Source organism: Cephus cinctus, unplaced genomic scaffold (assembly GCF_000341935.2).
Source record: "Cephus cinctus unplaced genomic scaffold, Ccin1 Ccin1_scaffold0272, whole genome shotgun sequence".
NCBI lineage: Eukaryota > Metazoa > Arthropoda > Insecta > Hymenoptera > Cephidae > Cephus > Cephus cinctus.
The window spans coordinates 77,912-89,132 of NW_014332982.1; the positions used below are offsets into that span (position 1 = coordinate 77,912).

At 31.6% G+C, this 11,221-nt stretch overlaps 1 protein-coding gene across 5 annotated transcripts in view; it reads right to left on the bottom strand.

The window, feature by feature from the left end:
- LOC107266009 (polyadenylate-binding protein 2-B) overlaps positions 1-10,823 on the bottom strand; it is a 46,520-nt gene extending 35,697 nt beyond the window's left edge. The window contains exons 1-3 of one of the 5 annotated variants that reach the window (XM_015736034.2): positions 10,700-10,823; positions 4,588-4,724; positions 1,711-1,825 (exon numbers count right to left, since the gene is read on the bottom strand). In XM_015736034.2, coding sequence (XP_015591520.1) covers positions 1,711-1,825; positions 4,588-4,722 — 250 coding nt within the window. In that variant the 5' untranslated portion in view covers positions 4,723-4,724; positions 10,700-10,823. Of the gene's footprint in view, positions 1-1,710; positions 1,826-4,544; positions 4,725-10,434 lie in introns of those variants that run through there. The other 4 variants (XM_015736030.2, XM_025083257.1, XM_015736031.1 and 1 more) reach the window with 4 other exon arrangements.
- Between the last annotated feature and the right edge of the window lie 398 nt (positions 10,824-11,221).

Sequence of the window (11,221 nt, forward strand, 5' to 3'; positions counted from 1 at the left end):
CCCCCCCCCCCCTTAATCTCTTAAATCCTCTAAGTCATTACATATTTTAGATTTCAGATCTTAAGATGATTAGCATGAGAAATCTGCATTTGAAACAAGGACGGAAAGTTTTTCAATATGCCTCTGTTCTAATATTTCATTTTTTTAAAGTGACAATTAATGATTAAAAGGTCCGTAAGCAAGCCTGAAAATTCTTAACACGATGCTACGTGATGAAATTGTAGTATTGGAGACGCTAGAATGAATACGGTACCTGGTGGCGGAGTGCATACCAAAAAACATGGCTAATATTGGCTCTCTGGATTCGCGGCAACTTGAAAATTGTTAATACTTGCTTCGAAAGTTTTCGAGAAATGAATTCATGTGAAGAAATTCAGAGAAGGAAAATAAAAATATTCTGCCAAAAATGCTGTGTTCAAGGATGTAGGTATTTTTGACAAAAAAAACAATAGAATGAAGATCACTGATGTGCAGTACAAGCACTCCGTAAGCGGCTTAACGGCCGCTAAACTTTGAATAGGAAAGCCAATATCCACCATTTTTTCTAACGATACAAGCGCCGCCATCGGTAAATAGCGGTCCCAATAGGAAAAAAATAATTAATATCTGAAGACTATCGTCTTACGCTCGGAATACATATCATAAGGTAAGTCAGTGACGATCATCATAATATTAATAAGGAAGCACAGGTTAAACAGGTAGTAAAAAGATGCCAATGTTTGGTGCAAAAATAAATGAGTGAAAATGTAATATAACCACGATATTCGAGTCAAATGTCATTACATTCCATTGTACGAAAATGAAAATATTGAATTTGTAAGTTATTCATTTTTATAGGTTGAGTATATTTATAACGTAGAAATTGATACTTTCAGATTTTTCATATCTCAAAAACTATACGATAAACCATATTCAAAATTGTGCATAGGTGAAGATTTTGTTATTGTATAATATATACAACAAATGAATAATTCTATCTTAGATTATATATTATTACCGAACCTCCTTAATATGAACTATTATGTAAAAAAAAAAGATATGCATAGCCCTACCGGTCATTATGAATAAACAGATGAGGAACTATTTGATTTATTTGAGATGTTCCTATCGAAGTCAAGACATTTCCTCAACTAAAATTGAGTTCACTCGAAGCTTTACCAAATAAAAAACATGGTAATACCAAAATTTTAACAAAATAAAAATAAGAGATTTAATATATAAAATTGAAAAAAAAATTCGATATAATAAGTTCTACAATAGTTTGAGATCCAAAAACCACATAAAGTCCTTAAAAATCTATGCATTCTTGCATGATGTTTGATTCCAAGTTTATGCATTTCTATTTGTTTCAATCTCATATCTTAAACAGGAATTCCTGATTATAGATATATGTACAAAATGTGTCTTGGACATATCTGCAATTTCAGATATGAAAATGAATCATGATCTAACTTACTTGATTTTTTCCATGTTAAACGAAAATAAAATATAACAGTGTTATCAATATTTGTTAAGAAGTTATCAACTTAATTATGGTGTTTGCCTATTGCATTAATAAAGATCTTAACTTGCGGATCTAAAATTACAGCTTATCGTAAGTTAGTTAAAATATGAGTGTAGAATTAAAAAATCTAATTAAAGGCATGAAATAATGAGCAAATTCAATTCCAATTTCGACTACACATTTAAAAATAATAAAATGAAACTTACTGATACCCGGAGGACTACCCATGTTCATTTGTTTATCAACTTCAGATTGCAGTTGCTTCAATTTTTCAGCTTCTTCTTCCATTTCTCTTACTCGTGCCTTAATAGCCTCCAGTTCCTAGATTCCAATTATATTTAAAATAGATATACAGAAAATAAACAATAAATATTTCAATTGAGATTGTTTTGAAAATACATAAAAGAATTAAAATTTGGCTCCCTAGTCATTTTAGAAAAATAAAATATATATACAGTAACGTCCAATTGAAGTGCAACACTTGAATTTTTGTATATTTCTGTGAAATTATGACCGATTTCAAAAGAAACCAAAGACATATTTTTTAGGAAATTTCCTTCCCGTTCGAATGGTAAAGGTTTTATCCCGATCGGATACAAAATGGCCGAACGGCAGGGGTTGGAGTGAAATAGTGCATTTTGAAAAGTGCGAGAACTAGTAGTTCCGGAAGGAAATTCATATTTCTAATTATGGCACGAGAAAGAGCATCCTTCGGCTGTCAAAAAACACCCTCATTGAATCCCTGTACATCACTCTAGGGGGAGCTACACCCCCTTGAAGTGAAAACACTTAATTGGCCATAACTTCCGAACGCGCCGGCCAATCTGGTCCAGTTTCTGCGTGATATCATCTTTAACGATACTGAAAATGGTCACAAAATTATTGTTTTCTGAGATGATCCCGTGACGGAGATCTCGAGATATCGCAAGCGCACCCGAAGCTTCCCCGCCATTTTTCATTAGGAATGCGATGAAATAGAAGTTTTATATTTACTCCACGTAGTAGCTGATTTTCAACGATTAAAACGCGATTTTAAACATCCAAAAATGAGTTTGCTAAGGAGTTAAATTTTTCATTTGAAAAAACGCCTAAATTTTGCGAGTTTCACTCGAGGTACTACTCGGGGGACAAATGCTTGGCGCGCGTGGTAGGGTAGTAGTCCCACGAGCGCCTCGAGCGAAACTCGTAAAATTTAGGCATTTTTTCAAATGAAATATTTAACCCCTTAGCAAACTCATTTTTGGATGTTTAAAATCGCGTTTTAATCGTTGAAAATCAGCTACTACGTGGAGTAAATATAAAACTTCTATTTCATCGCATTCCTAATGAAAAATGGCGGGGAAGCTTCGGGTGCGCTTGCGATATCTCGAGATCTCCGTCACGGGATCATCTCAGAAAACAATAATTTTGTGACCATTTTCAGTATCAATTTCATCGAATTCCTAACGAAAAATGGCGGAGAAGCTTCGGGTGCGGGGATCATCTCCGAAAACAATAATTATGACAATTTGCAGTATCGTTAAAGATGATATCACGCAGAAACTGGACCAGATTGGCCGGCGCGTTCGGAAGTTATAGTCAATTAACTGTTTTCACTTCAAGGGGGTGTAGCCCCCCCTAGAGTGATGCTACAGGGATTCAATGAGGATGTTTTTTGACTACCGAGGAATGCTCTTTCTAGTGCCATAATTAGAAATATGAATTTCCTTCCGGAACTACTAGTTCTCGCACTTTTCAAAAAGTTCCAAAATGCACTATATCACTCCAAACTCTGCCGTTCGGCCATTTTGTATCCGATCGGGATAAAACCTTTACCATTCGAACGGGAAGGAAATTTCCTAAAAAATATGTCTTTGGTTTCTTTTGAAATCGGTCATAATTTCACAGAAATATACAAAAATTCAAGTGTTGCACTTCAATTGAACGTTACTGTATAATATACAGGGTGAGGCGCGAGAAACAGAACACCTAAATAACTTTATTGGATTTAAAGATACGGAGTACGCAAATATCGGAATTTAAATGATTCGGAAGGGCGCCCATGGTTATCATAATATTTCTTTTTTATTTCATTTTTTACCAGTTTTTTCAAGGTTATCAGAGTTTTTTTAAATGGAATGGCACATTTTTTCTCCTTCCACATTGTAGCCGGCATCGAAACGAATCCAACCATGTAACATAGTATGACCTTCAAATGACCTCCAACCCAGAAATATGGAATTAATACTAATTCGACGTGTTAGAGATTTGGCTTTATTTCTGTTACGATAAATGTTCAAAATGACTCCCTTGCATTGCGATACATTTGTGAAACCGTGTAGTAACAGAATTTACTACTCTGTAGTTAATTTCTGAAGAAGTCGAAGCACAAGCCCTGGTGATTTTTTCTTTCATGTTCTCTGCAGTGGTTGGTCGTTCATGATAGATTCGATCACCAGATCTCACTCCCCTCGATTTCTATCTGTGGGGAAAACTGAAGGACGAAGTCTATCATAAACGACCAACCACTGCAGAGAACATGAAAGAAAGAATCACCAGGGCTTGTGCATCGATTTGTTTAGAAATTAACTACAGAGTAGTAAATTCTGTTACTACACGGTTTCACAAATGTATCGCAGTGCAAGGGAGTAATTTTGAACATTTAGCGTAACAGAAATAAAGCCAAATCTCTAACACGTCGAATTAGTATTAATTCCATATTTCTGGGTTGGAGGTCATCTGAAGGTCATACAATGTTACATGGTTGGATTCGTTTGGATGCCGGCTACAATATGCAAGGAGAAAAAATGTGCCATTCCATTTAAAAAAACTCTGATAACCTTGAAAAAACTGGTAAAAAATGAAATTAAAAAAAAATATTATGATAACCATGGGCGCCCTTCCGAATCATTTAAATTCCGATATTTGCGAACTCCGTATCTTTGAATCCAATAAAGTTATTTAGGTGTTCTGTTTCTCGCGCCTAACCCTGTATACCATAAAAATATATAACAGCTAGTATACAATAAAAATTACGAATCAAAACAATTTTTTCGCTTGCCATTTCCTTCGAGCATTTTTATGAAATAGTTGATATCACAAACCGGGTCATCAATGTTGGCTTCACTGAATTCTCGTTTAACACTGTCACATTGCATAACAGAATCCCCGTCCTGACCATTTTCAAGTCCATCAAGCCCATCAATCTGGTCAGTAGCTAATAAATCTGATTCTGACATATCTGAAAAATTTCCTGATGATTAATGTTTATAGCAAAAAATATATTAAGGTTATTAGATCACAATTACATTAATTAATGCACAAAATGTTCAGTAACTAATCAATAAAATTATTGTTTAAAACTTAATTATAGTGTACGTAGTCATATATAGTCAATCCATGAGTTTAATGTTTTTTAACAGTTTGCAAGCAATGCAATCGTTATTAAATTACACGTGATTTTTCATAAACTATTGTAAATATATGCTAAAATAGAAAAACAAAATATATGTAATGCAAAATCATGCATACTTTATAACTAACATTGTGTCCGGTGACACGTATGCCTTGCTGGACTCCATTGTTTTTGATCTGGCAAAAAATACATCGAACTTGCGGATCGACTATAATTATACCTAATACTAATAAAAAACAATTAGATTTAATACTTTAACCATACTGCAATATGAATTTTAAACCGATAAACAGTCAATATAATTCACAATAATTAACTATATGTATAAACATGAATTAAAATATAATTTCAATCCTTCTATTATTTATTGTACTAGAATAAGAAACTTCCCCAAAAATGTTTATTATCTTGCTTATAAAGCCGTATTTAACTAACAATTACAATTGGTGTTCCTAGCGATATTACATAAATTAATCATTACAAAAAGTATTTAACATGAAGCCTGCCGTAGCGTGTGATTAAATTAATTAAAATGGCGGCTACCAGTTTGCAATTTTTTTTTAATCAGGGTATTTAGGACCTTGGACGACCATCGTGTCTATCAATTACTATGGAAATCGTAGATAATTATAACGAAATTGACAACTAATTTTTTCTTTAAACGCAGGTGACAACATATTACACGAAGTTAAGGATCATTTTAATATTACTTTCACAATCAAAAAACAAAGCTGAAACAAAAATGCAAACTGAAAATTCATATGTTAAACAATGTGATGTTCTTCAGGTTTGAATTAATCATTGCCAGAAAGTATTTAATCTTTAGAGAACAGAAACATATTTCACGATTCTACAGTTTGTCACTTAGAGAGCTTTAATACACATATGTGTTAGCATATATGCTAAAGTTATACTGTAGAAAAAATATGAGAACGGTGTAGCCGAAAGAAGAATTAAACTTTAAGATACAAATTTATTTAAACCAAATTTGCGAAAAGTTCTTAGAAACAATATAATTTTTTTATATCCCAGGTGTATTGATCCCTTAAAGGGGTACGACTATCAAAACAAATCCAACTAACCAATCTGAAATTTTGTTATGTTCTTGGCAAGTACGTAGTCTTTATGCGTGCAAAATTGGTAAAAGATGGATGATTCCGTTTCTGAGATATATGGAGTGAAAATAACCTAAATGACACGATACAAATATACTTGTCATGTTAAATTAACGTCATCAATTTCGACTTCTGAACGGTAAAAATTCATGAAATTTTTATACGACAATTATTTCACATTAGTAATGACTACTACAATTTTTTAATTAAGACAGATGGAATTATTTTTTTAATTTTTTACAACTATATTTAAACAATATGAAGTATGGAAATAAATTATACAATTTATATGTACGTCTTTGATCTTCGGCTTGATTCAATTTGTTATGTAGCAAATATTTGTAAGAATGGCATTATACTATTTATTCGCGAAAAGAATGAAACTACTATATAGAAAAAAATTGTACTTCCTTTAATAACCGGTTACAACACAAAACATGTCAAACTCGCTTAAAAAAAAATCAATTTTTTTCTAAGCGGTCGTATAAATTTTTAAAACTTTTAAAGACAAATGAATATAAAATAGTTTAACATTAAACCTACCGCCGCCGGTCAAATGACTAGTTTTTCCCCTTAAAAATACCGTTAGACACTTGTCGATGGGTTTAGTATTAACCCTTTAAGACTTCAGTTTTTTTTTACGTGTGCGACGTTTAAGATAGCAACTGTATTGAAGTCAGGCAGTCCGAATGACAGAAACAAATTGTCGTAATTTTTACTCTATTCAAAACTACCGTTAAAGTCAAGAGACGCCATTCACGTCAGAGAATGTAATGGAGATTTTTAAATTAAACTATTCGCACCGAAAATCTGTTTATAATATCAAAAATACCCAAAAAAACTCATCACATCAATGAGCAATTCAAATTTGAGAAAAAAGTGAACATAGTGCGTTTTATATTCTATTTCAGTATGTATTAGATATTTGTTTCAATTATTCGTGATACGACTACACAACTGATTAAGCACACAATATTGTTATGAAGTTATAGTTAATAAATGCAACAATATTTATCGGGTATTCAAATTTTTTATAGACAGTGGAAGAATGTCGTTTGTTTATGCTGAAAATAAAACGAATATATCTTAATTTTTAGCGAAATAATGAATTTCTTTTAAACGCGTTTCTGAGAAGAGTGTTCCCAATGGGTTACAAAGGGCTAATTACAAATATTATTAAATATTTAAAAAGAAAAGCTAACCAAGTAAAATATAGCAGAAAAAATATTCTGAACTACACGAACTGACAAAAAATCATAAAGTTTTTCTATTTCCATTACTAAACATGAATATTTAATTTCAATTATGCTTCCGAATCATTGCATATACCACACATGCAAATATATTGAAATACACTGCACTAGGTCAGATACATGCTTTTTCTTTCATTTAAACGCTGACAGTATGAGATATGAATATTTTGACAACGCATTATAGTTACAGTGAAACCTCTCAAATTTTAACTTCCCCTCGAGTGGAGCTCTCCCATTGTGCTGCAATTTCTACCAATCAGGGTCGTAGTGCGCAGACTTAAACGCAGTAGGGTTTCCCTACACACGCTTATCTGAGCCAATGAAAGACGCATGTGCAGATTACGGTTAGGAAAATTGAGATCAGGGACTCAAGTCCAACTTAAAATTTGAGTTAGCACGATCCCAACTGGTTCAAAAATTATAAATTACACTGTATGTAAGGTTTAGCCGTAAACATTCATGTCGAGAATTTTTTTCACTTCTTTAAACTTGCAATTACCATACATACAGAAAAAATCAAATTTTGTAAAAGCCATATGTAGGGAAGTTTCACTATAAGTGGCTACATTTCCAGTCAACACACCTATTTCATTTCTCAAAGAGATTCTGGCAGAAACGTCATTCTCTTATGGGAAAACCCTTATGGATACTGATGAGCCCTGACAGAAATTAATGAGTGCTAATAAACTGTTCAATAGTATTATGAGTGATGACAAGTTAAAAGTAATTAACAAAATTATCTTTTCTACATGTACCATATGTTAATGTGAAAGGATTGGCCTATGAGAACTGATACTTTCTCCATGCATATTGATATAGATAATAGAATCAACTCAATTGTATTTTGGCAAGAATGAATGGCACTAATGACACCAGTGGTATTAATAATACTAATAATCAGAATAGTAATATTCAATAAGTGCAAGAAAATACTACTTCATTAGTTTTTCATTAATTTTCCTTATTAGTGTCCATAAATATTTTTTCATAAGTCTCGGTTGTTTCCCTAAATCAGTGGTAATAGTTGGAAAACTCAGAAAAACTAAACCCCTCATTGTTTGGATCCATAAGTATTCTGACACATAATACTTATGCAACTGACCTAAGAAGACACCTTTTCAAAGATACACATTTTTAAAAATTTGTATACCTACTAATGAAATAGAAGGTTACCAAAATTACTTATTATAAGATAGTTTTAAGCACACTAATTAATCATTGTGCCTCATATTTTTATAACAAAGAAAAAGTATAAGACATTTCGTTTTAATAGAACTTCAATGCAATTTAGTCAATCATTTCTATTTTACCTCAATATTTGTTTCTCATGCCCTGCAAACCCAAAATTTAAAAATTAAATTTCTTTGGAAACATTGAGTACATACTATTCCGTTTTTAACTCTAAATTTCATGTGATAGGTGAAAATAATTATAAACATGAAGCTACACAGAAGAGCATGGTCAACTTCCAATAAAAGTTAAAAGTTAAAGGCTCCTTACTTCATTATTTCAAAGTCTAAATGACACACATAACTCAACTCTAAAAATACATAATATAATAATTTTTTAAATAATATTAAAAATATGGATCATAATCTTCAGTTGCATTGTATGCTATATTAAATACAAAAATATCCATAGTCCATAAAACCTCATATAAATGATCTCAGGCATATATCAAATGAAACAACACAGTGTCCTAATGAAGTCTGCAGCAATGTGTGCGATAATGTATAAATTTCTATATAACAAATGGCAGTGTGTAAACTCTAATAATATAAGATAAACTATATCAAATCGTTTATCTCATACATTCTTTATAATATAAAATTATTCAAAATAATCTTTTTCCTTCAAAATTTTTATAAATTAATAAACTACACTAATATAACTTATATGAATGACTTATTAACTTCCCTAAACAAATTAAACTTTTAACAATGATATTTTTGTACAGTTCATTTTAAATTATATGCAATATTTGATACATGTATCCCTGAACAACAATCTAAGGGCAAAAAATCTGTGAGATCTCTTTACAGAAGCCTTATTATAAGCTTTGTAGTTTATAAAGTATTTTATGGTTCTAACGGTATCTTTATAAACATGCTTTTCCGTCCAAAGCTTGTTTTATAAGATCATATAAATCAAAAAGGGTGTTATTAGACTGCATATAGTTTTAATAAAGAAATTGTCAGCAGTTCAGAGATAACTGCAATATACTAAACTTGATCAGAACAAACTATTAATATCATTGCAATATATTTCTCTTAGCAGAGGTTACATAATATATCAACAATAATAAGGAAATATTAAATATAATATAATAGTTATAAGTAGCATTAGACATTTCACCCTATCCTTAGTCTTGTTATAAAGCTCAAATATATGATACTAATTTTCTATTACTAATATAACTTTTAAATTATAATCAATTTTTTAGTGTCTGAGAAGTATCAAGAATCATCACTCCAAAATTTAAAAAATACTAATAATAAAATAATTTACTATAACAGAAAATACATTAACTATCAATGATGACTCCGAGAAAACTGTTTAATTATGCTATACTTTAACTTTTAATTCAAAAGTCAATTATTTCAAAAAGCAAAGAATATAACATAATGATTTACAAAATTATTTGATCCTAAAAGAGATAGGTGGGATAGTAGAAAGTATATCCTTTCTAGAGTCAAGACCCTGTCTACCATAATGCTTTCTTTTATACAACTTACATACATGTTTTTGGTTTCAGCAAATAGCAGTTTGAAAGACAAAAATTGCATAAAAAATGAATTGTGTGAAACAACTTGAATAGAAGTATATAAGGTCATTTTTAAGTCATTATAAACATTGATCTAATGCCAAGAATTTAGATATCAGCACAATAAACAAAAATTACTCAGAAATCAAGTTTTACATGTGAGAATTTTAAAATGCCATATATTTTAAAATCAATTGCATATATAATAAAAACAGAAATGAGTATGAATTGGAATGTATGAACTAGAAATATTATTCAAGTGAACTCGTAACGTGAACGTTAATTTAGAGATTTAAAATTCATTCGCAGAAAAAATATATTCACGATTTGGTATCCAAGAATAAGAAATGTAAAAAAAATAAATACTGCAACTTTACTATATGAAAGAAAAAAAAATATTTTACTTTGTAACAGAAAGAAGCGAAACACAAAAGGCTAAACCGATCGAAAGTATTACTTGACGCTGTTGTACACTTGAAGATGACACGCGGCGAATGAGCGACATTAAACGGCCTCGAAGTGCCGGAACGTTGATCGTGGTTGAAGAATGTAGACGATGAAATCTGCTACGTATACAATAAACTCAACACTCCGGCTTAATTACGCTCTACGGTTGTTAATTCGTCATAAAATATATTCTCGACACGACTGTACACTTATTAAACAAACCTTAACACGATCCCTGTACAGCCAATGATCAATTAGACTTCGGATATATATATAAGATGTACTACAGAAAAAATGATGATCCGTGGTTGGTTAGAAAACTCATGGAACACTAAAGACAAGCTTACAATTAGAAGCTTCGGGCTCGTTCAGAACAAATGTAACGGATAGCGAACAGCAGACGCCGACCAATAGACTGCGTCTACACGGACAGTCGTAAACCGGTTAATATTGATCTAAAGGAATTGACCAATCTCAAATATTCCTAACAAGTAGAAATGTCTATGATTTGTCTATTCCTTTAGATCAATATTATCTAAACAGTTAAGACCGTCCTGTAAATTTAGACTGCTTTTCTTCAACGTAGCACAATGCATAAACTCCGTTTATCTTCGAAATAAAAGTGTCTCTTTGGCTAATAGCATAGTTAAACCGTTGAGTGTAGATAGGTATAAAGGTGCGGAGGCCGTGGTGGGGGTAGGTCAAGCATATACTATAGTAAAATTTTAGTTCCAGTCCAGGCGG